Source organism: Zonotrichia leucophrys, chromosome 5 (genome assembly GCF_028769735.1).
Source record: "Zonotrichia leucophrys gambelii isolate GWCS_2022_RI chromosome 5, RI_Zleu_2.0, whole genome shotgun sequence".
Taxonomy (NCBI): domain Eukaryota; kingdom Metazoa; phylum Chordata; class Aves; order Passeriformes; family Passerellidae; genus Zonotrichia; species Zonotrichia leucophrys.
This window is the reverse complement of record NC_088175.1, coordinates 40694845-40722432: the sequence shown is the minus strand read 5'-3', so window position 1 is coordinate 40722432 and position 27588 is coordinate 40694845. Positions and strand designations below refer to the sequence as shown.

At 40.8% G+C, this 27588-nt stretch overlaps 1 protein-coding gene across 2 annotated transcripts in view; it reads right to left on the bottom strand.

The window, feature by feature from the left end:
* The window catches only part of LOC135448562 (mucin-5B), a 41961-nt gene that overhangs the window by 1290 nt on the left and 13083 nt on the right, over nucleotides 1–27588 (bottom strand). Inside the window, exons 15-47 of one of the 2 annotated variants that reach the window (XM_064714697.1) lie at nucleotides 26299–26425; nucleotides 23013–23265; nucleotides 21959–22011; nucleotides 21479–21579; nucleotides 21026–21177; nucleotides 19172–19310; nucleotides 18346–18456; nucleotides 17713–17892; nucleotides 17086–17322; nucleotides 16065–16221; nucleotides 15723–15851; nucleotides 15207–15291; nucleotides 14968–15005; nucleotides 13781–13936; nucleotides 12867–12932; nucleotides 12446–12538; nucleotides 11578–11819; nucleotides 10891–11068; nucleotides 10348–10598; nucleotides 9745–9928; nucleotides 9028–9220; nucleotides 8192–8370; nucleotides 7605–7674; nucleotides 7332–7453; nucleotides 6930–6961; nucleotides 6309–6486; nucleotides 5633–5737; nucleotides 4940–4980; nucleotides 4257–4379; nucleotides 3236–3331; nucleotides 1817–1945; nucleotides 1069–1108; nucleotides 275–398 (exon numbers count right to left, since the gene is read on the bottom strand). In XM_064714697.1, the coding sequence (XP_064570767.1) occupies nucleotides 275–398; nucleotides 1069–1108; nucleotides 1817–1945; nucleotides 3236–3331; nucleotides 4257–4379; nucleotides 4940–4980; nucleotides 5633–5737; nucleotides 6309–6486; nucleotides 6930–6961; nucleotides 7332–7453; nucleotides 7605–7674; nucleotides 8192–8370; nucleotides 9028–9220; nucleotides 9745–9928; nucleotides 10348–10598; nucleotides 10891–11068; nucleotides 11578–11819; nucleotides 12446–12538; nucleotides 12867–12932; nucleotides 13781–13936; nucleotides 14968–15005; nucleotides 15207–15291; nucleotides 15723–15851; nucleotides 16065–16221; nucleotides 17086–17322; nucleotides 17713–17892; nucleotides 18346–18456; nucleotides 19172–19310; nucleotides 21026–21177; nucleotides 21479–21579; nucleotides 21959–22011; nucleotides 23013–23265; nucleotides 26299–26425 (4364 nt within the window). Of the gene's footprint in view, nucleotides 1–274; nucleotides 399–1068; nucleotides 1109–1816; nucleotides 1946–3235; nucleotides 3332–4256; nucleotides 4380–4939; nucleotides 4981–5632; nucleotides 5738–6308; nucleotides 6487–6929; nucleotides 6962–7331; nucleotides 7454–7604; nucleotides 7675–8191; nucleotides 8371–9027; nucleotides 9221–9744; nucleotides 9929–10347; nucleotides 10599–10890; nucleotides 11069–11577; nucleotides 11820–12445; nucleotides 12539–12866; nucleotides 12933–13780; nucleotides 13937–14967; nucleotides 15006–15206; nucleotides 15292–15722; nucleotides 15852–16064; nucleotides 16222–17085; nucleotides 17323–17712; nucleotides 17893–18345; nucleotides 18457–19171; nucleotides 19311–21025; nucleotides 21178–21478; nucleotides 21580–21958; nucleotides 22012–23012; nucleotides 23266–26298; nucleotides 26426–27588 lie in introns of those variants that run through there. The other variant, XM_064714698.1, reaches the window with a different exon arrangement.

The following is a 27588-nucleotide window of genomic DNA, read 5'->3' as shown; positions in this document are numbered from 1 at the left end:
AAGGTAGGAAAGCCTCCTAGAGCTGTTCAAAAACCATACAACAACATGCTTAAGAGCAGGTTCAATAAATGTAGCTGACATCTTTCCCAGGGGATCCATTTTCCTGACTAAGATAAGGCACTCTATCACACTGAAGCCATTGTTAATGACTCTTCTTCTGCACACCCAGTTTCCCAACAAACAGCAGGAAGGGGACAAACAGCAGCAGCCCACTGGTGACAAGAGCCCAGGAAGACAAGCCACAGACAAGGACAGAGAAAGGCTTCCTACTTACACGGAGTAGGTACTGCACATCCCTTCACAAAAGGGCACTGGGACAGGAGCAGCTGACTTGCAGTTGCCATGGACGATGTACTGCTCCTTCACATTGCGTTTGCATTTGTGTGGCAGGTCAATACCTGGGCAGAAGAATGCTTCTGTTAAGCTTCTTCAGACTGGGGAACAAATGTTTTGAAAGGTATCTGCTAGTACACCAAGGACAATTCATCCTAGTAAAATTTCTCACAGTTCAAATGCACCAAACCCACAAATGAGAGTGTGAAGAGGCATTAATTCAGCAAAATTATTCCCCACCAGTCAATGTACTTTTCCATTTGTGGACTAGCTTTAGCATGTAAAGATACTGTTGAATCAATATCTAAAGGAGGCATGAAGGGTTTAGGTTTTTCTAACATGGCTATAAATTACCTATGTGGCTCTATAACAACCTGGGATTTCTGAGTGGATGCTACAGAAAAAAAACCCCAAAAGTTTATTTCTATGCAATTTGCAGATGCAAGAACACAGAGAATATCTTCTACAAGTTTTCTTATCAGGAGTATAGTTCAAGCTAACAGTAATTCAGTTATTTAAAAACACAGAAAAGGAGATAAAAAATTTTAGTCTTCCCACTGGAAGAATACGGCAGATTTTTAGTCTTGGCTGTGAGGTACAGAACAGTTCTGCTGCTGTAAAACTGTCTTTCAGTCTGTGGAATCTGCAGGCTCTCAATCCATGCAGAAACAGGGCTACAAGCAGGGAAGGACCAAACAGTATTGGAACACAGAAGCAGTGATTTAATGCACTCACATGTCTTACAACAGCCATCTGAAGACACCTCAACTGTCCCCTGTATTGAAAGTAACCAGAACAGTCAGTTCAGATGCATGTAGTCCTAAGCAGACAGTATCAATGATGAGAGCTCAGTTACAGTCCCTCATCTCTAATCTATACAAATTCCTCATCAGACCTACTTGCGTACCAATTATATATAAAGCTGCTTAAAGAACCCGAACCAGAACAAATCACCCAGCAAGGAAGGGAGAGAATTTTCATAGAACTACATATTCTCTCACAAGCGAGATAAGATGCCCTGTAATACATACCTGATCTTATTTAGGTCCTATTGAAGCCAGCATAAAAACCCCAACCAGAGACAGAGATTGCCAGCTGTCCCTAGAATTGAGCAGCCTGGCCTGGACAGAGCCCACCCCAGAGCAAACTCAAGTACATGGCTGTCCTAGTCCCTGCTTCGATCTGCTGTGAAGTCCCAAAATGCTACTGAAAGTTACTGGAAACCACCAATAGCTGAAAGCCTGGGTATGAATATTACCCCTTGCTCATACATGTTCCATTTCCCCGCTTAATGGGACACCACATATCAGGAGACGTTTTGTTCATCAGTCCCACAAGGATCCATGATGAGTCACCACTTGTTCAATTGCATTTTATAACACTGATGTTTCTCAAGTGATGAAAATCCTTCCCTGCTATTGCTCCAATACCCTTCTTTTTCAAGTTCACTACAGAAGTCTTTCTCTGGCTGTAAAATACTTACTGGCACACAGTTTGCTTCTTCAAATGGCAGGCAGACCTTTATTGTACTAGTCAAGGAAAACTGACCTGCTGATTCAGTGCATGTGTAGTGAGTACAGTTGTCATATGGATCTTTATAACTCTTTCCAACCTGATAAGAACAGAAAAAAAAAATTAAAAAACAAAACCAAAAACAAACAAACAAAACCCCCAAGCCAATGGAGTATAGCAAAAAAATTAGAAAACTGAAACAGTAATAAAGTCAATGAACTGGCAGAGACTGGGTTGCTCATATCACTCTGAAAGGACTGAGATGTCTGCAACTCACATCTACAAATTATGTACCAAGCTCACCCGCTACCAGTCTATGCAAAATCACTTCTGTGGCCTCCCAGGGGGAAAGAATGAAAGAATGGCAGAATGAGCATAAACGTATTAGCAGAAATGCCAGAAGGTAGGTGTGCTAATGTTTGTGGGCTGAAATATACACAAAAGAAAAATAACTCTTTCAATGGATTTCAGCAATTTTCTTTTTTAATATTTTTAAAAGGAATGAAAGAGAAACAAATGTCTTTGCAATAGAGACTAATGCATAACTGCAAAGCCTCGTCATGTATAGATAAAAACTATATATTGGAACAGAAAAATCTAGCTTGTAAGATAAATTATCAAGGAATAAAAGGATGAAATAGAAAATACGCAGAACACAAGAGCTGTCAGAGAAACAACTGCATGTAAGACAAGCCACTGGTTGAAACAGCATCATTAACCATACACAGGAGTAGCAGGCTGTAATAAAACCAAAAAAAGCTAGAATCATGAAATCATGGTATCATTAAGGGTAGAAAAGACCAAGCCATATCATTGAGGGTAGGATCACCAAGCCCATCCCTAAAAGGCTCAGCTTCTGCCTACGCAACGCTACATTCACAAGACACGATGTTTTAGCCGTGTGTGTTACCAAGTCACACAACACTACAGCAGCTGTGTCACTTGACTTCTGCCTCAGCAAATTCAGAACCAGTGGCAGCACAGCTATATCAGCTTGCTCACACCGTATCCCTGTATCTTCAGGGCAAGACAATGAAACTGCTTCAGATGGAAGCAGTGTGATGTGAAGCCAGCACAACGTATCTCTGCAAAAGCAGTATCACACCATGTCACCATCCCTTCTAAATTCTTTCTTGCTATTTCATGTCAAGAGAAGTGGAGGTAACATGATTTCCATTCCTGACAGAGAATATAATTGTCAGCATGGTAGTGCCTATGAAATCCACACAGCAGGGAACAGCTGTATAAACATCTACATTCACTTTGGAAACACAGACATTTTTACATCTCCTTGAGGTCCTCCCAGCCTTGAAATGCATGGCATCAATTGAAAAAATGCTGAAGTCTTTTTGATAGTTCAGCCTTGTGTGCAGAGCAAGGGAGTGCTTACCTCAATGGTCACATTGCCAAAAGGAAAATTTGCCACACATGCCACTTGCTGGCACTGGCTGCAGCACTGACCCTTCTCTTCCACGTAGTGAAAACCCTGTGGGAAAAAAGTTTCAATTTATCCATCTTAATCTGTGTCTTGTTGCTGAAGCATCTTTGGATCAAAGCTACCCTGAAGATGGCAGAGGAAATGAGCCAGACTTCTGGTTTCAATTTTGTTGTCTTTTGAAATCTGTTGGAACCACATTAAGCCTGACAATCAAAGCTGGTAATTTTTCTGCCTTACTGAATAATGACTTCTGGGTAGTTCAGTTGCTGTGAAGACCCTGTCATTGACTACTTTTCTCTTCAGACTAACACAAAAAAGAGGTGAAATAAATTAATTTAGCACATGATTACTTGCACAATCTGCCACCAGTGCTTGGTCTGATATCATTATCTACCAGAACTATTGATGTCAGACATGTGAAGATTTTCTCCCCGTGTTTTAGGTATGCATTGGTTTTCTGGTGGCTGTGGGGGTGGTCGCTTTAGTAAAAAGTGTAATGAAAGGTTTTGTCCATTTTTAACATTGGTGATGCATCTGTCCTTATCTGGGCATGAATGGAAAAGCAACCACCCTACTTATATTCAGTAACAGACTGAACAACTTGAGTGCTAATTCTCACAAGTAATGAGGAGTAATTGAGTATTCCCCATCCACAAGTGGAAGTGTCTGGAAAGATATAAACCACTGTGCAGTTTCCTCACAATCTTCATTTATGAGCTGACAATGGACAACATGAACAGAATGACACAAACATCTTTCAGCAGTCAGACTTTAACAGGTTTGCAATCATTTTCCCTCAGAGCACTTTTCCAAGGGTGACCTCTTAAATTTGCTGGAGCAAAAATAACAGCACCCTAAAAAGGACTTTACAAAGCAATTAATAGAAGAGTCTATCCTGCTGTGCTGCACGGATAAAGCAGTTGCACTGTCCCTGTTTCAATCTATCAGGCATTATGGCCAAGGAGGTGCTGACCTGCTGACAGGTGGTTTGGCACTGCACAGGAAGGCACTGGATGCGGTTGGTCTGTGTCACGGGATCCTGCTCATCCGTGCACACACAGTTCTCACAAGAGCTTTTAGGCACCACTGCCCCTGGCTGGAAATATAGGGGAGAAAGAAAACCATGACAAGAATTCAGAGGGTTCTGGAATAAACATCCCCCTGGTCAATTGAAAAAACTAATGCTTATGAGGTTTCCTTTTGGAAGAATTTCCTGAAATGAATACACATCCAGATCTCTAAAACTTCACCACTGGTATCACAAAATGAAGACAAGGCTGACATTCCTGAGTGTGTCAATGATGTTAAACGAGTTTTCATAAATTTCAAGCATTTCTGGACAGTTTGAGCAAGCAGTAATCTTACAACATTCAACGAGCTTTAAAATTTGTGTTTCATTACAATTCTGACCCATTGACTCTAAAGTGTAGGTAAGATCTCTTTTAGCAAGCAAGTTACTGGTTTCTAGCATTACCTATTGAATAACCTCTCCCAGAATCACAGATTGCTTGGTGTTGGAAGGGAGACTACTGGCAGGGAAGAATTACAAGCCATTCTAATCCTGCTTTTTGTATGAGTGTTGAAAACAAGAACTTCAGATAATTCTGACTCAAGCAACATTAACTCCTAGGAAGAAGTGTGTGGAAGAAGGCCTACCTTAAATTCAACTCCTTCAGAAACACATACACCTTTTGGTACTGTAAGAAAAAAAATGAAAAGGTTGTGCTAGGAATGATGCAGTTTCTGTACTCATCTCTGAATTGTGAGTGATTTAGAGAAGTCAAAGAGTAGAGCTGAACTTAATAGCTCACACAAGTGGGGGGAAAAAAGCAACTAGTACATGGTGATATTTGGTATTCAGAAGCCCATATGTAGCATCTGCTTAGATGATATGCATTAAGTGGGGATAATTTTATACCCTGGTATTTTCCATAAAGTAAAATTTATTTGCCTTGTGGTTTTTTTACCTATACTTGAAATTACTTGAACTTTTCTTTATTGTGCTGGTAACAAAGCTAACGGACTTATGTGTGTGAATCTGGAAATATAATTTGGCAGCAGAGCTTCTGGATGGGTTCAGTTTAACCACCATTCAGTACATGGTCAATAGCTTACACTCCCTGAATAATGAATACAGAGAACTCTAACCAGTTATTCTAAATCAAAAATAGCCCAAAAAACAAACAAACAAACAAAAAAAAAAAAAAAAAGGAGGGGGGAATAAAGGGAAAAAATAGCTCAATTGTAAAGGCTGAAAAGAAAGAGGCTTCTGCCATGATGTTACCTCATTTAGAAAAATCAAATACTTCAAAGAACAAATAAAACATCTTAAGGAAACAAGGTACTTACTACAGGAGAAGACAGGGCAACAACCATCCTCAGATATAGCAAGCACTGGTTGGAAACCTAAGTCACATCCTGTTTTGTTGATAATGCAGGTTTTTATATCACATTCTGCAATACACAGCAGAGACAAAGTAAGCCAAAACCTCCCATCCAGCAGTGTTACTTATGGAGAGAGCTTGGAAAAAACCATCCTATTACCATTGCCAGGATTCTCTGTCCTACATCTTGATATTGATACTGGGAATGGCCAGGTTTAGGAGCAGGCCACTCCTGTGCTGGGATGGGCATTTGGGACTGGGAGGGTGCAAATGCAAAGCTGAGGGCAAACATATGTCAGGAAGCTTTAGGGAAGCCTGGAAAATGAACACATCCTCTCTTACTGGTGATGAGAGGGAAGGATCACCCTCTCATCTCAGAAGGACAAGAGCCAAAGGATCCTGTGGAACATCTGCTGGTCCCAATGATCCACAGGAGATTTTCCAGTGTAAATATTTGTCAGGTCATGGCACTAATTTTAGAGAACAAAGTGGACCAGACGAGTTTTCTCCTGCTAGCAAGAGCTCCTGGCACATAGATGGAAAAAATGACAACCAGTGTGCTGTGGGGCACCACATCTCACTTAAGGATTACTGATAAAGGCAAATATTGTCATACTACAGCAAGTGAAGGATCTGCTCACCACAGACTGTCTCTGTGCAGCAGGGGTCTTCCAGACGTGGTTTTATTTTGCGTACAAAGCCTTCTTTTGTGCAGTTGACAGGTGGAGATTTAGCACAAGGGCGGGGGAAGCAAGAGATGTTCAAGGTTGCTTCATCACAAGTACAGTACTGGCAGTCATGTTCCCAAGCCTCTCTAGGCTATAAAAACAAGAGGGATAGCAGTTCAGAGAGAAAAACCTGGAAGCATTAAATCAATGAATGCCTGCTGCAAGCCAGTGTAGGACTGAGTTGACCGAATTTATTGTGTAGGAAAATTGCAATTCAAATCCCAGAGGGAGAAGAAGAGAAGAGTAAGAAAAAATGGTATTATTTGCCACCTTCCTTTTCAGGTTTATGTGTTTCCAGGAGGAAAGCCTAATAGTTCTACCAGGAAACTGATTCCCACAAACTGCTGTTTCTGTTTCTGTACCTCAAGTACAGAAACAAGTTCTGGAGTTAATAAAATCTGATTTTCTTCCCAATGTTATTGCAGTTCACTGGTTTTAAAGCTTAGAATTAAAAGAAATAACTTATGCAGTCATTTTCATAGAAGGTCACAGAACACAGATAAACTATAAAGACAGTATTTTCCTTTCTCTTACCTGTTTCACTGACCCATCTTGTGCAGTGCAACCTATAAAATGAATTAGATGTTACTTTAAAGGTAACTCCATCAGGGAAAAGAACAGAAGCAGAAAAACAGGAACAGAAGGAAGGTATTGAAATCTGAGAAACAGCCACCAAGAGAAATTCAGAGTGCAAAGTCACAGGTTGTAAACACAAAAACATCTTAAACATGCTATTCTTTGTTCTTTTGAAAGTTGCATCTTTTGCATATAAGAGCAGGCAGAAGCTCTCAATCTGGAATGCTCCCAGCTTCCCCAGAAAGGGTCAGTAACAAGATCTACCCTATTTCCTCTGTACCCAAAACAACTCCCTTAATATGCACTTCTAGTCAGGCTCTGACCCCCATTTCCCATAGCACCATTTATACAATTTCTTACCACAAACTGACACACAAATGCCATCATGATCATTCAGCAGAATTTTTCCATCAGGACAGTAGCATCCTTCAACAAACACTGGTGTGCTATTTTGGGAAGGAAGGGTGTTCGGAACAACTCCTCTGCACAAACAGAATATAAATGAGAATGAATGAGAGGCAAAAATTGCCCAAGGCAATCAAGGCACCTAAATCCCAAGGGAATGTGAATTTCAAATTTCCCTGGCAATCTTCACATTACTGACTTGAAAACCGCCTTATGGAAATGACCCACCTGCTGAAGCAAGTGTTTCTTTTTGCTTCCCCGCACGGCTTGTACACCTGATCCCGAGGACAGCTGGCCTCTGTGGAACATTGCAACACACAAGTTAAGAAGCCCAGACCCAGGTGTACCCTCCGATGCAGGGACACGGAGGGACAAAGCCCAGCTACCGCGGCCACCTCCCGGGTCGGCACGGCGCGGCAAGGGGGCCCTGCAGCCAAAGGGGCCCATGGGGCAGCAAGGGGCGAGCACCAGAGCAGCAGGGCTCGCCCTCAGGGGCCCATGGGGCAGCAAGGGGCGAGCGCCAGGAGCAGCAGGGCTCGCCCTGATTCACGGGGCGGCCCGAGCAGAGGAAGCGGTGCGTTGCCATCTAGCGCCCAAGCTGCGGGGAACACACACAACACCGCGGCTGAGCTACGCAGGAGACACCGTAGGGCTGGTTCCCCCTTGTTTTGCACCAGGTCTGGGCTGGAGCAACCTCGTTGGTTTGTCCCTGCTGTTTCTCAGGTCCGGAGCAGCAGGGGAGGGAGGGCAGAGCGGACTCGCTTCTCCCCAGGGGGTGTTTTCCGCGCTAAGCCGCGGCCCGTTCCCAGGCTCACCGCAGCGCCCGCCCGCCAGGCCCCGCCAGGGCACGCAGACGCCGTGGAGGCCGCAGAGCGCCGCGTAGGTCTGCACGCTCTGGCACTCGGTGCTGGGCTGCTCCTCCGAGCACCCGCTGGCCACGCACGCCTCGTAGTACGGCTGGGGGGGCACCACGCCGTGGCACTCCGTCAGGGTCCTGCACAAAGCAGAGAGAGAAACCTTGGGCTGCTTCCAGGGAGGAATTCAAGTCAGAGCCAAACCACCCCCCCTGCTCCGGGCAAAACCTCAAGGAACAACTACAAATTGTTCTCATAGGCAACGCACCCCCACAGCTTCATAAAGAATGAGCTTTACCTGCCATTCTTTACAAAGCTTTGAAAGGAAACAATATTATGTTGGACTGCTACCTGCAAAGGCTCCTGCACAGCTCATAGCTGTAAGTCTATATGCTGACGTTTTTATGCCAGCATGTTTGAAAATCCTGCTTTAAACCACAAAATTGTTTTAAAAACAGACACATATATTTGCTTACTATATTCTGACTGTGTTTCATGTAATTCAGAGCTTTAAGATACTAAATTTTAGCTAATTCCCACTTGCCCTCTCCAGAACTGACAGGCAGAGGGAGTGCCAAGCAGCAGACGCAATTAAGAGAGGACTGATTTTGCTGATGCAGTTTAAAAATATCTGCCAAGCTCAAAAGCACACACATCAGTTCACTGCTCAGTTTCACAAGGTATGCAAAACTTTGTATTTTCTTCATATCCTAGAATCAGTTCACCCAAGCCATTTAGTGAAGAATGAAATTTCCCTGTGGATTTTTTTTTTCTGATACTTTTGGGAGTTGCCTTACCAGATGATTTTACACAGATTAGAAGGCACACAATGCTGATGATCGTCAGTCTTCGATGGCTGTGAGACACCAGGGTTACAGTATCTGTTGGTAGGATATGGAACTTTCCAATCTAGTGCCATCTTTTTGAAGGACTTGACAACCTCACCATTCCTCTTCATAGCATCATCAGACTTCTGGTTGGTGCAGGTACCTGGTAGCAATATAAAAATGACAGTTCGAGGACAGTTGATGCTGATGAAGCTGCTTTTAGAGAAAATCTGGGGGGAAGTTCTCTTCCTTGTGTGAAGGGAGCAACACGTGGGGTTCTGGATAAATTCTCACAAACTGTTTCTAGGAAGTGAAGGCTCAGAGAAACAGTTTGCCAACTACTCATGAAAACCAGAATTGATGTGTTGGCTGATACAGTTCTTCTGGTGGCCAGAAAAACTGAGATGGCAGAGGACTCTCCACAGTTCCTACATTCCTATATGAAGTAGATATGATGAAAAGGAACGCCCTAGAAAAATTCTATCTCCATCCCCCAACAGACTGTGAACAAAATGAAAGATATGACTTAAACCTACATTCCCTGACAGTGTCTTTCCATTAAATAAATTTATTAATATTTGTGAGAAATAGTGAAGTTGCAAGCATTCAGAGATTTTACAAGAGAATGAGAGATAGAAGGAGGAAAAGTCAGAACAATAATTTTTGTCAGCTGATGAGGACACTCACCACAGAGTCCCATGGTATTGTTATAAAACTTGCTGAAAGGGAGTTTTATGTAAAAGGCAAGTCGACTATAGGAGATGTATACCTCTAATTCAGGTATTTCAATTATGGCATAAAGGCCAGAACTGGTTATCCTGATACCATTCTTAAAAATGTCTGGAACAACTTTCTTGTCATCAAACAAAATCTAAAAGAAAAGAAATAAAAATTTTTTATGGGTGCTCCTTCATTGAGTAAGGAACATGATTAGTGCAGCTGGAAAGCAGAGTGGCACAAATTCAGACCTTAGGTGCACCAAATGGTGACTGTCAGTCATTTAAGCAGTTGTCTAATATTCCTTGTTAATATGTTGCAATTTATATTTGAATACTCCTATCAGGACAAAAACCACAATTTTCAGCTATGTGATAATTTCTCAGATTTTTAGAATATACAGATTCTATTGATACAAAGCAAAAAAAGAGAGAGAAGAAGCAAAGCAATTGCATTTCTTACCCATTCCATGTTTTATAAGCTTAATCCTTTGTCATCGCAGGACATTTCGCAGTACAGTAATATAACTACAGCAAATTAACTTTGAGAATTCATTTAAACACAATACTTTACCAAGTTTGTTTCTTTTCCATGTTCCTTTGCTTGTGTCAGAATAACAGCAGAGTTGGAGTAAAAAATGATGAGGGACATTGAGCAAATTGCCCCACCAGTGGCAGCACAGTAGTAGTTGTCTATGTGAATCCAGAAGTTGTGAGAGTCAGGGTGAATTGACTTCACAAGGACATAGGTGCAGTTTTCTTTAAAATGGTAATATGCTCCATCAAAAGTCACATAATGCTCATTTCCCCATCCACTGCAAATACCTAGAAGACAGAAGGTCAGGCTTCAAGTTCAACTTCTGAGCTACCTGTAAGTACAAGCTGGTTTTAACCTTTTTACTTGCTTCCAGTCAGAGACAAAAATCCAGTTTGATAAAGAACAATTACTCTAGCAAGGACATCTGCTTTCAACAGCCAAGATTTCAGATGGGATTTCTGTTCCATTGTATTCTACTGAATTGATATGAACATAATATAGATGTTGACCAGATAGACTTTTCCTTTTTGAGGCCCAGCTGAACATAACATAAATTTGAGGAATTCTCCTGCCACTTACACTGACACTCAGAGACTTCACAGCAACCGGTTTCATCAGAGTGTTTTGTGACTGGGAAACCATTGGCACAGAGCTTCAGTTGCTGAGGTGGGCAAGTCATGACAGACAATTTGATATTGCTTCCTTCTCCCAGGCAAGTGGCAGTATAGCAGTTTCCAAAATTCCATGTTTCATTAAACTATTGATTAATTGAAAAAAAAAAAGAGGAGAGGCAAATAACAAAGGAATTTCACAAAATCTTTAAAATCACACACAGCAACTACATTCCTTCATTTAATTGTCTAGCATGGCAAAATTTGGTGTTTACTCTGGCTTTGGAAACCAGGCAATATGAACCATATAGGAATAAAGAGAACCTCGATATCTACTCTTTTTGGTATATATGTTAGGGTCCTGATAACTTCTGGTGGTAGGACACTGCCAGACATGGCTTCCTAGTCTTTGTTCAGCTTAGGTAGCTCTGCTCACATACAATCATGTAGGTGCTTCAGGTGAACAGAAGAATCTTCATCTTATTCTTTCAGTGAGGGGTTTCTGGCTTACTTCTAAATCATCTCATTCAGTCACACCTACAGTCCAGCTGTAGTGCTGGATACCAGCATCAGAGCAGAACACCAAACCTTGGCTGCAGGCAATGCATGAATGGTGGAATGATGAAAGATTAAACACATCTTCAGAGTCTCTCACCTTTCTGGGAGGATTGAGTGCAAGACAGTCACTCACAGAAGTCCTTGTGGGAGCAGGAACTTGTTTTGTTACACCAGGAGCAGGTGTTGGTGGACAGGTCTCAGAACGTGGATCACAGACCTTGAGGGTCTCAGAATGACCAGTTTTACACTCTGCCCAAATTAATTCAATCTGACATGATTTATTGCAGATGGAGTAAGCACAATGACCTGATACATTCACTGGCAGAGAAACATTTTCTCCTGCAAGGGCAAAACCCAAGTGTTAGCCTGAGGCTGCATTCTCAGCCCTGCATTTAACCATCTGTACCCAATAGCCATGCTCAGGGGACTGTCTGCAGCTCCTGGGATTCAGTGGCTGAACTGGACAGCAATTCATCCAAATGGCAAAGACTGAGGGAGGCCACAAGGCCTAATCTGAAATCCTGCTCTTAGGTACATTGGAAGGATTTGAAAATGTGTACAAGAAGAGCCAATACTGATTAAATCACCAAGTGCATCTGCTCTTCACAAACACCAGGAGCTAAGTGAAGCAGGAGCTACTAACAGATGAAGAAGAGCCTTTCCTCCTTTGCTTTTGGAATATTATTGTCAGTTACAAGCTCATGTTCAGCAGTTTGGGATTCAGGGCTCTGCTGACATCAGCACCTGCTGTAAGTTTCTTTACACCAGGGGTATTCAAACCAGAACAGAGTTATTGGATATTGGGGAGTTGTAATTCTGAAGGTTTTAGCTACAGTTCAAAGATGTAACAACTTCTGGTAATATCTAACTGTGACAGGCAGAATGAGCACTTGCTGAAGCACTTTTATCTAACAATATATCTTTCCATGTCAATGGTGCAGAAAATAAATTGCATGGTTTCTCACCCATTTGTATCAATTGTCCATTGTCATTGCAGAAGCAGAGAGTGGCTACCTCTGATGAGGGAGGTGCAGATGTTATATATTTCTTATGTGGTTCTGCAGGAAATCAAATGAATTAGTATTTAAATCCTCTACTACTCTACTTTCAAGCCCTACAACATCTCTTACATTCTCTACAACTTCCAAAAAAAATTTTAAAAAAATCTTTTTTTTATTCCCACTACATTCTGTACACGTCCACACGGAAACCATCTTCTGTATTCATAAATATAAACTCCCTCTATTACACAGTAGGGTGCTGTAATACTACACACACACTCTCCCACATCGAGTTATTTTTTTTCCTATACAGAATACAATAAACACCCCTTCTTGTGTCATTTTTTCATTTCAATTTAATGTTTCTAGCCCTGCAGTACTTCACCTGACTTTGGAGAGGTGATTTCCAGTGGCGCTCCATTTGGACTTTTAGTGCTTTCTTTCAAAGAAACTGTTGGTTTAAATAGAAACAGACCATGTAGACATTTTACTAAGCCATCTACATTCTGCTTTCAATAATCCTGCCTTTACTAGGTACTACTCCACTGTACTTATTCAATTTTTTAACATTTTCATTAAATACCAAACACATGGGTTCACCATCAAGTATTTAGCTCATTCACTCACATGGGAAGAGAAGCTAACATTTCATTTTCTTTGTTGCCCTTATATAATTTGCTGCCAGGATAAGAAATTTATTTATTTATTTATTTATGTACTTACTTACTTATTTTAGCCACTTATTTTTATTTGTTCCCCACTTTTCTTTATGTCTTTTAGGAAAAAGAGATAAAGCAATTGTCTGATTTTTCACATTCCATTCATGCTGGAAAATGTCTTTTGAACAGGAGTTAACTGCCAGGAAGCTTTATTTTCATAAGAAAAGTGACCTGTATAAGACTCACTTATTCCAACAGTACAATAAAAACCAGAATGTGTTATGGGTGATAAGAAGGAGAAAAAAAAGATTTAGAAGTATGAAATATTGAGACTAATGACACCAGAGTGTCAGCTGTGATATGCTCAAGCTTATTGTAAAGGTTGTATGAAAAATTGCTGAATCTTTCTATTCTCTCTTAGCCTCATTGACAGTAAGGTCAGCAAGAATCTATAAGATTGCACTTTTGGTCCTCACCACAAGACCCACAAGCTCTGATCCCTCCGTTTTGAAACTTCAAAAGTCTTAAATAGTGTTGTTATCCTAGACATGCTGTAGGAATCTTTTTCCAGGATGGATAAATCTTATTACCATTGTGGACTTCCACAGAATCACCACCAAGTCCCTTATCAATCTGGTACCTTGTGCTGGTGTAGTTGCAGTTCTGCAGTGGGAAAGGGTTTTAATGATCTGTCCATTAGGGCCACAGACAGCTTCACCACACCTGGTCCCAGACACGTGGCTGTACACAGTTTCATTTAAGGTGTAGGTCTTCCCATTGTAGCAGCACAGGCAAACTGAGGCACCAAAAGAGAAAATGTCATGGCAACATTTGATGGACACTTGCAATATAAATACAAGTAAAAAGCAAACCAAACTCTGCATTTACCCTTCTGAAGGTCACAACATCAAACATGAATTACCTGGCTAAGAAACTTTCTTAGTTGCTATTTGAGAAGCTGCACTGTGAGTCTATCTCATTTATTTAAAGTGTGTTGGATTTTTCTGGTTCCTGGTGTTTCTTGGAGTCAGCTTGCATGGAGGAATTACTGGTTGGTAAAAGCATGAGAACTGATGCTGGCCTAACTCAGCATTGGAGCACAGGAGAACTCTCTCTGGGCAGGGAATGTGACTGGGATTATTGCCTTTCTGAGTGACAGAACACTGGCTCAGGAGGTGTTGCACAGCCATTTCCATCCACAAATGAGGAGCATGCAGTGGTACACAATTGCATTTAAATATGAGAGAAATTCTCCAGATTTTGGAGACTGTACATATAAGAACCAAAGGAAGTATGTCTATTACTGTAACAAAATCAGCTAAACTGCAAATGTCTTATCTACTGGGTCACCCTGTGTTTTGGGATGTGCTTTCTCCCAGATATGGGAATGAATTGATACTGTACCTTAACCAAATGTGTCCTTTAGGCACACAAACACGTATCTAATAAGCTTAGTTTATTTTATTAAATAAATGGTCAGCACTTCCACAAGATTTGCCCTGTTCTAAAAGTACTTATTAGAAAAGGTACTGGCCTGCTACAGACTACAATCTGTCTTCACTGACTACCAAGGAAGTGGAAAAGTGGAAAAACAGTATTAACCTGTGCAAGATGAATCCTACACATCACACCTGTCTCCTCCTTTACACAATTCTTGAGGTCAAAGGCTGCATTTTGCCAATAAAGTATATCTGTGCAGCTTTGCACCCTAATACTAAACTACCTGTCTGGCCTCCTATTGCCAATATGTTTGGTAACATGTAATATGTGATGTTGGGTTGTTGCATTCCTGCTATCACTCAATGCATGGTGAGGGTGAAAAGTTACCTTTGGAGTCTTCAGTGCATAGTTTCTCTTCAGGATCGCTGAAGAGAAAGAGTAAAAAAGAATTGTTTTATTGAAATGAATTCATATATGGAATAGCAATGTCTGCAACTGCACTACTTTTACAGAAAACCTACTCCTGGATTTAATGGTAATTGCCACTGCCTATAAACATTAACAGAACATCTCCTAGTTTGTCCTTTTCAGTCCTATTCTACCTTTCTCACCATCAACTGACTTACCATGAAGTGCAGTTGAGGAGGGAGACACACTCTCTGCTCTCCTCATCAAAATACGGCTTGTCAGGACTACACTCTGGGTAACAGCCTGGAAAATTAAACAAAGTATTCTTATTCTGAGTTACACAGGCACAGGAAAGCACATAAATATCTCTACCAAATATAGATTTGATCCCCAAATGAAAGCGATTCCAGTACGAATGTTCTTTTTACTACCAATTATTTTACCAAGTCCTCTTTTTACCTCTCTCCCCAAATTAAAGTTTTAATTTACTGCATTTGTCAACAGGTAATTATTCTATAGAAATTTATATTGAATGGTATTTTATCTCTTCATATATTTAAAAGCAGCAGGCAAATGATGCTATGAATGGCACCATCACACAGTGAATTAGCAAGGCATCAATGAGCTTCCGGGACAGATGGATAACCTTTCAGTCACCTTGGTGCTTCAGACATTTAAAACCAGACTAGTAGCTGTGACTCCCATAAACTGCATTAAAGTCAAGGAAGAATTACCTTCTAAACTGTACAGCAAGTTCCCACATTTCCCTTGTGGGTTTCTGCAGGTCCTTAGACAAGGGGCTCCACAGGGTTTATAGAACCACTCATGTTTGTCAGGTGGGTTGTAATAATCACAGAACACAGCTGGAACAGAAGAATAAAAAACACTTAGGTCTCAGATACTGGGCAGGGACTATTTTTAAAATCTTGTTTAAAAGATTTTAATAAGGTAAATGTGATAAAAACAGCTTGCTCAGTCACACGTGCATAACAATGTAGGTGTTCTGCTCTCCTGTATCCCGTGTGCCTGAGCACCAGGGGCACTGCTTTCTGTGTGCACTTCCCTGCAGTACTCACGGCAAATGGCAGGGGTTCTCCAGTTGATGCAGACACCAGCTCTGCTGCAGCTCCTCGAGTAAGCAGCGACTGAGGTACAAAAGCACTCACAGTCTCCCACACTGTCACAGCCACAGAAATCAGACACGCAAGATTCATAATATGGAATTGGGTTCACCTGTCAAAACATCAACAGAGGTGTCACCACAGCTGTGTCTGCTGCACTTTGTTTTAATGAGGGAAAGGGTTCTGAATTTCTGTCATGTACATGGTTTGTGATAGACTGGGATTGTCATGAGGAGCCATGATATTTCACAACAGGTAGTTTTCTATTTGCACTTGCCTGGTAGAATTGGACTCTAAATCTTCCTATTCTCATACGTGTAATGCTGCCAGTTACACTTAAAATGCCTTCCCAGTGTGATTTCTGCAGGACTGAACTACCTTGTTTTGGCTTAGCACAACTACACAGTGTGCACTCTTCAGCTGAGAGACAGTGATTGAGTATGAAAGAAAACCCTATTTCCACTAAACTTCATGTCTCTTGTTTTTTAACTGTTGCCAACATGAACTCACAAAGGAAATTAAGCCAAGTTTGTTTTTAAATTTTTTTCTTGAAGTGCACTGAAGCTTTGTATAGATATTCTAATTAAGAAGAGTAGCCTTATTTCTGTTTAATTAAATTTGTGATTCAAATAAACCAAATAATTAGTCTCTTTAGATAACTTGAATGAACTTCCCAAGGATCACCACACAAACAGTCCTAGATTAACTTATCTGTACATTTTACAGATACCTAACTTTCTACTTTTGGTGGCCAGCTATTATCCTCTTTATCTTCAGTTGTTCAAAACAGGTGCTGCTGCTTCCTCAAATACTGTGCAACAGGCTTTAATTGGCACAGCTGTGAAGTGAGGTTTTGAGAGAAGTAGCCGAGTACTACTGTGTAGTAGCTTCACTACTAAAAGTATGCTGCAAATGTGCTGCAAAACAGCAACAAATATCTAGTGTGAAACCATTGAGCATGAGAGAACAGGATTACCTTGCTGTGACAGGCTTCAAAGATGTTACTCTTAATGATGCTGCAGTGCTTCTGTCCCAGGGCAGACTTGAAAGGCTGATCTGCACACAGGTCTGTCATGTTTATATTTGAGCAGGTGCTTGTTATTTTCCAGCTGTTTCCAAACTCCTGGATGCTCATCTCCATGGACTGCCCTCTGGTTGTGAAGTCATTCCTTGAGCGGCCATCAAAGTCCCCACAAAGACCACAGACTTTTCCCTGTGTAATGTGTGCAGGCACAGTTAATGTTTTCTGTTATTTTGAGTGCAGCCTACTCTTTAACAGAAATAATTTATAGAGCCTGTAAAGGCAAAATAGGTGCAAGTTTCTAAACAGAAAGCAAAAAATGGCTCAGAAAAAGCTGAACTTCAAGTGACATAAACATTCCCAATGTGTTATCAATACTTCTCGCCCCAAATATTCTGGAGTATTTTATACTGACTGAACAGTGCAATAAAACACAAGATGTGGCCAGCTTGCTGTTTCTTCTTGTCCACTAAACCTAACTTTTTCCAAGCCTTTTTTTCCAGGCTCTGGAAAAACTGGGGCTCCAGTTCTGGATGCATAACTGACTTTGAAATCATAACTCCCAGTCCACCCCCTACTTACCTGGAAAGAGGGTGCCACGTGAACAACAACAGTAGTCTTTTGGTCCCACATGAAGTTCATCCCTTGATTTGTTTCAATTACAATATAACCTCCTCTGAGGTCCACTTTGTAATTTTTCTCAGCTCCTGGATCAGTGGCTATCTCCTGAATTCTTCCTTCCAAAAGTCTTATTTCACTGTTCTACAAAGGAACAGATACATTGCATGGAAGGAAAACAAATAGAAAACTTAGTGCAACAGCACTGGCACTCTGTCTCTCCTTTTTTGTCTTATTTTTCTGTTATCTTCACACTCTGTCTTGGTCGATAGGTGAGCCACAGCCCCACATGCACAGAGCCTACTGTCACAAATGAAAACACACACACACACACACACACACACACACACACACACAGATGCACATTCATAGAGTGTTGTTGACTCCTTGCAATTTTCCCCTCATGCACAGAAGTGTTCAAGCCCTGTTAGCATCAAATACCTAAGCCCTTTCCCAGCTCCCCTGCCTTAGCTTGCTGGCTGTTTGACTTCCATAGGTACTTCTAGCAGCAACTGAGGTGGAATGTAAGAGAATGATACAGTAATTACTACAAAATCAAGACTACAGCTCCTTGGTTATAACTAGTTCTAGACAAACCTCAAAAATCAGTGTGATCTTTAGGGAGCAGATGGAGCGTGACTTCCCACAGGCGTTGTTCTGAATCACAATCCGGAAGGTGCCAGCATCCATGTTATTAGGGCAAAAATCCTTAGAAAAACAGATGACATTCTATTAGATCATGTCAGGCAGCTAGACCAGTTATAAGCATTTTTAGGAGCTCTAAATGAATGACACTCTGATCTGACTTGTTTATTCACTAAAACTATAGAATTTTGGAAGTATCTGGTGGAAAATTACCTGGTGGCAGATGCATTTTTGACCAGGATTTTCAAAAAGAAAAACTAAGGGGGGAAACGAACTTGTCATAGCAGCAGTCCAAAAAGGTCCAAAAATATATTTTCTTAAAATTAGCAAAACCAACTGTAATTTGGGGATGACAAAATGTCTCACTGAGTGCTATCTCATTGCATTCAATTATTATATATGAGGTTCACCTGTTACCCTCTGTGTGCTTCCATCACAACAAAAATAATGTCAGTCTTGCATGACTGATGGAAACACTTTTCAACACCACGTTTTCCTTTTCCTTGAAAATGCTGGAATGCCTTCAGGAAAGGGCAGTCCAACCAAGGAGTTAATCATTTGGGATCACACAGTGCCCTCTTGTGTCACTTCTGAGTCAACTTGCTTTGTTTAATTTGGAAAATCTCCCTCTATCAGCTCTAGGTGCAACAGGAAGGGAGTAGGCTCTGCTCATTAGTTTGGCTATTTTGTATGGGAGTGCCTTTTAATTACCCAGACTGAAGCCTACACTGTGGGGTGTAAAAAGCATATGGATGGGAAATTGAAAATAAATTGATACCTGAGCTAGGATATAGTCACAGTCTCCCAGGAAATCAAACTTCTCCCCATCAAAGCTCATGTAATGCCCATTTCCATACACAGTGCAGGTTCCCTTGCAGGGATTGTCCGTGCAGTTCCACTGCCTTTTGTTGCAGGTGCTGGGAGGCAAAATGCAAAGAATAACAGTGTTTGCATGAAACATGGGCTTTCCTTAACCTCAAACAAGGGCAGAATAATTAAAAGGTTAGTTGTTTGCAGTGCACTCTCAACTGTTCTAAGATCATGCTATGAGATGCCATATCAATCAGAAAGTTCATGTTTGCTACCCATAAACGTTTATTCTATTATTTCCGTAAAATATATTTTAAATAATTGACTCCTGGCAGCAGATGGTGGGGCTTTAAAAGAAAAATTCAGGGTGAAGAACTGAATATTTCAACCATTTCTGAATTTTAATCTGTGAAGGATCATGTTGCAGTTCTGGTACAGTGGTGTGAACAAATATTATCTCTGTCTGTCCTTGGGTCTGGCTGAGATGGAGAGGATTTTTTTCCCTCAGCAGCCCTCACAGAGCTGTGCTTTGCATTGTCAGCTACAAAGGTGTTGGTAACACCTGAGTGTATTGGCTAGTGCTGAGCAGCACTCCCAGAGCATCAGTGCTGTGCATTCTCCCCCTCAGCAGTAGGCTGGGGCATGGATAAGGGTTTGGGAGGGGACAGAGACAGGACAGCTGTCCCAAGGTGGCCAAATGGATATTCCAAACCATGTGATGTCTGCTCAGCAATAAAAGCTAAGAGAATGGGAGGTTGGGGTGGGAACAGAGTGGTGTATGTTTGTTTTCTGAAGCCCTACACCTTTGTAAGTGGGCTGGACATCACCTGCTAGTGGGGACTAGGGGATAAATATTTTGTTTGCCTTTTCTTCTGCATACAGCCTTTGCTTTTGCTTTATTTTGACCCATGACCATCTTATTTTCTCCCCAACCCTGTCCTGCTGAGGAGGGTGGTGATAGAGCAGTTAGGTGGCCACCTAACGTCCAGCCAAAGTCTACCCACCACACCTTGACATACCTCGCTTCTAGTTCAGGAGGACTGTAGACAGAATATTTAGTTGTTATAGCTGTGATGCAGCGACTGCATTTTCTTTCCCATGTGTGTCCTCTTCTCATGAGAAAACTAAGCCCTCACTGCAATAAAACTTTTTACTGACTCTGTGATACCAACAACAGCTTATCAGGTTTTGACTTCACAGGTTAAACTTGGCTGCCTGTACCAATGGTGATCAGACCAAAGTGTTTCTAGCTCTCATTTTCTGTGCATCCATTTGGCAGAACTATACAGTCTCATCCTTGCTAAATAATGGATAAAGATTAAAAGCATTTTACCCACCATGATCAGTAATAACAGTGAAATCTATGGCACCAGAAATTTGAGTAACTAGAGTATTAGTTTATCTTGAGAACTATGGATCTGGAAGTGCTGCAGGTCTCAAGGGAGGACCATTGCAATTCTTCGTTGACTAAATTCAATCATTTTCCAGGGTTCCGCTGTGCCCAACACACACAAACTCAATTCCCCCTTATTGAATAAGCAACCACACACCAGCCAGAGTAAGGCTGATGTTTCTGAAGCTGGTGGGGAAACAGAAAAGGATGGAAATCGTTTAACAGAAGATATTGGTGCTTGTACTCTCCAAGTGCAGGCTCAGTATTGCATGATGCAGGGAAATACTTCCCCTTTTATTTTTACTAGCAGCCCAATGGCTCTCATGATGAAGAGGAAGGCTTCAAAGCACACCCTCTCCCATGGGTGCACTATGGTCTGGCAGTTCTGACAAACTTTGCTGTAAAACAAGGCTCCCTGGGATAACGTACCATGTGTTGCAGTCCACTTTGATGGTTTCCCCAGGTTTATAGAAGTGTCCTCCATGAACACATGGGCACTGATCTTTGGGAATACATCCTCCACTGCCATCCAGTACCAGTCCATCAGGACACATGCAGCCAGAAACACATTCTGTGACATACTGCACGTTAGAAGATATGGGAGAAGACAACTTGTTAGTGCACGGCAAGAACAGGGAACCAGCAGAGATGTGCTAGCTCTGGATGCCAAAGTTTTGGCTTTTTAAAAAAATCTCCTTAATTGCAAGCTAGTGGAAATCGTGCTACAAACATCACAGGTAGGTTGTTAGCTACAGCTGCTGTGTTATCAGTGAAGCATTGGTGTGTGCCCAGCATGCCATGTTCCCATCGGTGCTTGGTAAGGACAATCCTACGTGCACAGCCCTGCTGTGCTGTGCCCCTGCTGGGAGGTGAGCTCCTTACACAGTGCATGTCCTGCGTCTTGCAGCTTTTCTGACATTCTGATCCAGTTGCTCCAGGACCTGCAGAGCTGCAGTTGAAGTAATACATAGGAGCTGGGCAATCTGCAGTAGGAGAAAACATTTCAGGAAGTAATTTAGAGCAATAAGGATGTCATCAGTAATTGCAAAACCAGCCAGAGGATTTCAGAGGGCAGCAGGTGTCTATCATTTAAAGTTTGTAACAGTTTTGCGTCTGCCCAATAACAGTGAAGGGAGAAGAAGGCAGATAACTTCTAAGCTTTGGGAAATATCCTCATCATCTAAAGAGTCTAGTAAGTCTGGTGACATTTTACAAAGACAAATGTTATCAATAACTAACACATTTCAGGGAGAATGGAAAAATGTGCAGAATACTAAAATGTTACAGAAAGTGAGAGATAACACAGAAAAACATTATAAATACTGGCTGACACCATACTGACATTATTTAACAAAATCTCACCTTTCACCAAGACAGTTTCTCCAATGCAGTCTAATCTTCCTTGAATGCATTTGCTAAAGAGATTCCATAAAACAAAACACATCAGCTCTTTGCACTTTTCTCCCTCACCAGGGAGAAAGGCACTGCAAAGCTTCACTTGTCACACGAATAACAAATTCCTATCAAAATGAATATTTGTTACAGCTATCAGTTTCACAGACATGCATTACCATCCCCAGAAGGAAGATTAAAAGACCCAGCTCTTAAAATACTCTTCCTTCATCTGGCACTGGTTTATTGTGTGTTTTCCCTAAATCAAATTTTTCCTAAGCATCCATTTTCTACTCCATGAGATAAGACTAATACTTTCTTAAATAAGAGATCTCTTAAATTACTAAATGAATATGTGATTGCAAAATAGTGTAGAATCCTCAGTTGGAAGACAGCTAGAGAGAGAACATGTAAACATCTAAAGATAATAAAGAAGCCTTCCCCTGGTGGTTGTTTCCATTGATGCCCTAAGGTAGTTGAAAATGAGAAAAATGACAATTTTTTCAATGCAGATGCAAATTAATTACATTATTTTTATTATCCCCTCCCACCCCCAGTTTCTTTCTCTTTTGTCTAAAAAAAAGTTTAAAAACTGATAATTGTTTTTTTTTTTTTCATGGACCATTTTTATTTTTTAAATAGTCTGCAGGATGGTGTGGTGGTTTTCACTTTGCTTTTTCATTTCAAAGCCTGAAACTCCTCCAAGCCTTCTGTCTTCTAGAAAACTTGCTCCCACTGTTTTTGGATATTTTTTACACAACAATGAACTCTGCAAGAGATAGATTACAAATATTGTTCTACTAAACATATTTTCAGGTTCTTGTTTGCTAGCATGAATATGGGATTTTAACATTTGCTGTGGCTGCACTTCCTGCCAGGGGAAGATACAACAATCTAGGAAAAATTTGCCATTATTCCTAACTGTAAAATGATGCCATTCATGGATTGGAGCAGAGACTTCTTCCCCCATGAGCCCCGATGTCCCCAGGCACAGAGCAGCCTTTGCATCATCGGAGAAACTCACCACATGAGTTTATCTTCTTGGAAGGAGTTGCCAGGCTGAACAATCTTGCCTTTATAGTAGCAGGGGCAGTCATCTGGAGGCACACATTGCTCCTCGTCGTTGAGGTAGGTGCCTTCGGGGCAAGCACAGCCCTCCATGGGCGCGATCCGGACCTTGCACAGCGGGTCGGGCTCATCCAGCGAGCGGCAGGACTGGTTACAGTACTTCACACTATAGTTATAAACCATAGTCTCAGGACACTCCTCAGAGGGATCTTTGCAAGAGAAATAAAAGGGATGTATGGCCTTCTTTGTGCAATCATCTCTCATGACTTTAGCATGCCTTTCTGCACGCTGGTAGCCATAAACATGCTTTTATCAAATCACCAGACCTCGTCTCCCAGGATTCTGGGAGAATCTATTAGCATAGCCTAAACTATATGACACTGAAATACTCAGCAGGGTGTATATTTTTGTAATTTCCACAATTTACATTTCTATCTTATGCCAAAACCTGAAACCAGTAACGTCTGACTTGTTAAAATTTTTTTCTGACTTTTACTAATGATTTCTTTGGCTGGGGATAACTTAAGAAATGACCCTATTTTGTAAGAGAGAAATTTTGACATTAAATGGCAGTGACAAGGAACTCTGCCAATCGATTGATGTTACCAAGAAAAGGGTGTTTCAGTTCTCACAGATGTCTTTAGGAAAACTCTTGTTGTCATCCTCTGGGGAAATGAGAAACAACAGTTTCTAAGATTTCTGGGTGAACTCAATAGATAAATAACAAAATCTAAAGAGTTAACTAACCCTGTAAGACAGTAAAATGCTGGTTCATTTTCACAGGCTGACAGTATACAACACCATCAAAGGTCTGCCATAGAATCTGCAGTACTGACCCATAGGGATGACAATAAATTTTGTAAGGAAACATCACCTAGGTTAAGGCTGCAAGAAAGTATGGCATCCAGATATCTTTGAAATTTGGTGAGAACTGGAGATCTAGTAATCTTGGGCCTCTTTCTAATTCTGCAGGTTTAACCCTGCAGCTGTTTTTCAGATACACACAGATGCACTAGAAGGTACAGGGGTGTTGATCATGGGCACCTGTGCTAATCAGCTTTGCAACAATGCTAATAACTTATCAGCAATAGGTTCCATGCTTAAATAAAGCTCTGTATGTTTTTCCAGTCCATGACCATGGCACACTTTTTTAGATTAGTTAGTGTGCTTGGCTTGTGTACACATTCAAAACCAGCACCCTACCACCATAAACTATTTGATTTTCTGGTCCTAGCTGGAGCAAACACAATATCCCCTGTGTAAGTCAGGCAAGGCATATTCTCCTATTTTTTATTCTTTGAATTTACAGCAAGTCGTATTTGTAAGTCAAAATACGTCAAGTAAAAAAGATATTAATAAAGATGTTGAATATGAATTTATATCTGTCTCAATTGTTAGCTATTAATACAATAAAATAGCGTGCTTACTTTCTCCCTTAAAATTTTCATAGAGGAATAAGATCACTTTTGATACAGTGAGACTGGTAAGAGAAGGGTTATTTGACTGTAGTGCTCATGGTCACAGGAGTGACACGCATCTAAGATGACAAATCACAACTGGAGGCATGAGTGCATAGAACATGAGCATACCAGAGATACCTTCAAGCTAGCTTGCACAGGGAGCACTAGAAAAGCAGTGCCAAGACTGCTCACCCCAGTGATCTGCTGGGCAACCAGCAGCTCCAGTAATGGCTCATGCCTCTGCTAAAGAGTGTAGCAGGCATGCACAGGGTTTAACCAGCAGGACTTGCTTGTTTCACACACTCTGCTGGCTGCAGTGCAGACATCTGCCTGGGATGCAACCTGCCATGGATGCTGCCTGCAGCTTGGCAGAGTGGATGCAGCTTCAGGAGCTGGAACAGTTTTTCCAACCCCCACAATGGGACAGAACACAGAGTGAAGGTGGTGGCTCATTTAGTCTTTCACTCATGAACAGTGAGTCATAAACAACCATACTCTTATCACAGCCGTGTTCCCAAAAGATTATTTCTTCTTAAATAAGGCCTAAAATGATTGTTCTGATTAAAACATGAGCATTTTTTCTCAAGGTTAGTGCACTGTTTGAGGTAGTATTACCTACTGTGCCTTAAGAACACAGATTTCAGCCAAACCCATGATGCAAACCAGTCTTGATTTGCCATTGAAAATGTCAGTAATTCTATGTTGGGAACAAAGCTTTTGATAAACAGTGTGTCTGTGTCTAGTGCATAACTCTGCAGGATTCTAGGACAATTTACTGTGGACTACACTGTGTTCCTTTGAATTATTTCAGCACAGGTTTGTGAAATTGTTCTTATCACAGTCTTAAATGCCTCTGGCAAAGCATCACACCAGTTACATTGTTTGCTTCTATTAAGTATCCCAGCTGGCTCCTAAGTCAGGCAATTAAATAGATCATAACTGCATCAAGCTCCATAAACATGATCATTGTTATGTTGTCTATTCAGATGTGCAATTAGTCAAGAACCCCGTACATCTATTTTCATGTTGACAGAGGCAAATCTCACTTGACCTGTCTGACCATCAATGACAACCTGGGAATATTGAAGCAAAATTCAGAATCCAAGACAGTGAGTTTTATTTTCAGATTTTATGCCATCTTGTAATAAATTCAGAGTTCATATATGTATGTATCTTCCTTTGGCAGTGCCAAAGGAAGATACGTACATATATGGACTCTGAACTCAGGATTTGGTGACCATGTGTATGTCCAAGAAACATTTGTTCATTTTTTAGGTAATTCTGAGCTGAAAATGCCTCTAAAGATTTTCACATTCTAAAATATCACCAATATATATTTTTTAAAAAAACATTGCTATTTTACTGTAATGTGGAAAAATGTGGTTAATGAGTTACATCATTTGTATTGTCTGGGACAAGAGGACTGAATGTAAAGCAAAAAGGTATTGGAATTAAAATACATGGAGAAGCCCATGTCTTCAAAATTAACTTAATTGCTAACTAAACCTAAATTAAACTAACCCTGTTTCTGTTTAATTTGAGTAATATGCCTTATACTATTTTGCTTATCTGACTATTGAATTCACCTAAGATTTACAAAAGGAACATGCATTGTAAGAGCATGAAGCAGTCACAAACTGAATTTTATAGAATAAATACTTATTCTGTTTTTCAAAGGCTCTCTAACTTGATGACTAAAGACAAAAGACACTGAGTGCCACAAATGGGGCTGTTCCCCTATATCCCCCCATATCCCTGCCCAAGGAATTTCAGTTCACATACCACAGACACCCTGCCTCCAGCCCTGCAGGGACACGCCTGCTGAAGCACAGTCTCTGGAGTAAGTAGAGAGCACACTGCACAGTGCAACTTCACTCTTCTCAGCATTACAGGTGTCATACATGCATTTCTAAAGGACAGAAAAGGACAATAATGGGTATTATTATGTCTAGCTCATAGAAGAAACAGCAAAACATGTAGCAATTAAAAAAGCAGTCAACCAATATATTTTTTTAAAAGTATTATTACTATGAAACTTAATATCTTTGAGAGAAAATGTATACTAATGAAATACTATGCAAACGTGAGAAACAGCAAATCAGTTACAGAAACTGCCATGAAATTATGTCTAACTCTCATTAACAGATGAATATTAAAAAAGTTAGAGGCACCTAGAGTTCCTTAAAACACTAAGAAATGTCTTTACTAGCCTCCTATGAGGAAGTACAATCTAGGACCTGTCAAAATATATAATCTGAAAATATTGCACAGTGATGACTGGCACTTTGTGTACCTATCTGGTAAGCAGCTGAGATGCACCCGATGACATGACAGGTGCATGACAGAAGATGGCTTGTAGAGAGTCAGTCATATGTAATGACATTTTAAGAACTAGTTATGTAAGTCTAGCTGGAGTTTAAAGCTCAAGTTCTTTTAACAGTGTGGGCTGTACAAAAGAACACAAATACAGCTAGTCAGATAGAGCAGTAGAATCATAGTGGATAGACAGTGACTTATCCTGCCATTACTGATGTTGTGGAAAAGCTTTCACAAATCATGGTTTAAAATCTGATGATATCAGTAGGAGTAACAGAAATATCTGTAGGAAACTGGTTATTACTTCTTCTTAACTGAAAATTGCAAAATCCTGTTTTATTTATAGCTTACGTTAATTCTGAAGTATATATATTTTCTTCTGGGACAGGTAAAACATAAGCTGTATTTGTAAAGATACTTGAAGACATGTTACATTCTAGGCAAAATTTCAGGGTCAGGTTTTTCTCAGTAAGTTGTTTTACGCACACATACACACACACCCACACCCTGCATGAACTTTCTATGGTTTTGCAGGAACTTCTTTACCATCTACATAAATGTGGCAACTCTGTAGCTCAGACAGCTTTCTCGGCAGCATTATAGAGCTTTACACCAAGAGAACATATGTGCATCTTCATTCATTCAAAACACAAGGAGACTAGCAAGATTCAAAGGTAGTAAAAGAGATATAAACAATGTAAATTCATATTCTCTCCCTTGATGTGAACTTTGAACCAAGTCAGAGGAAATCCATGG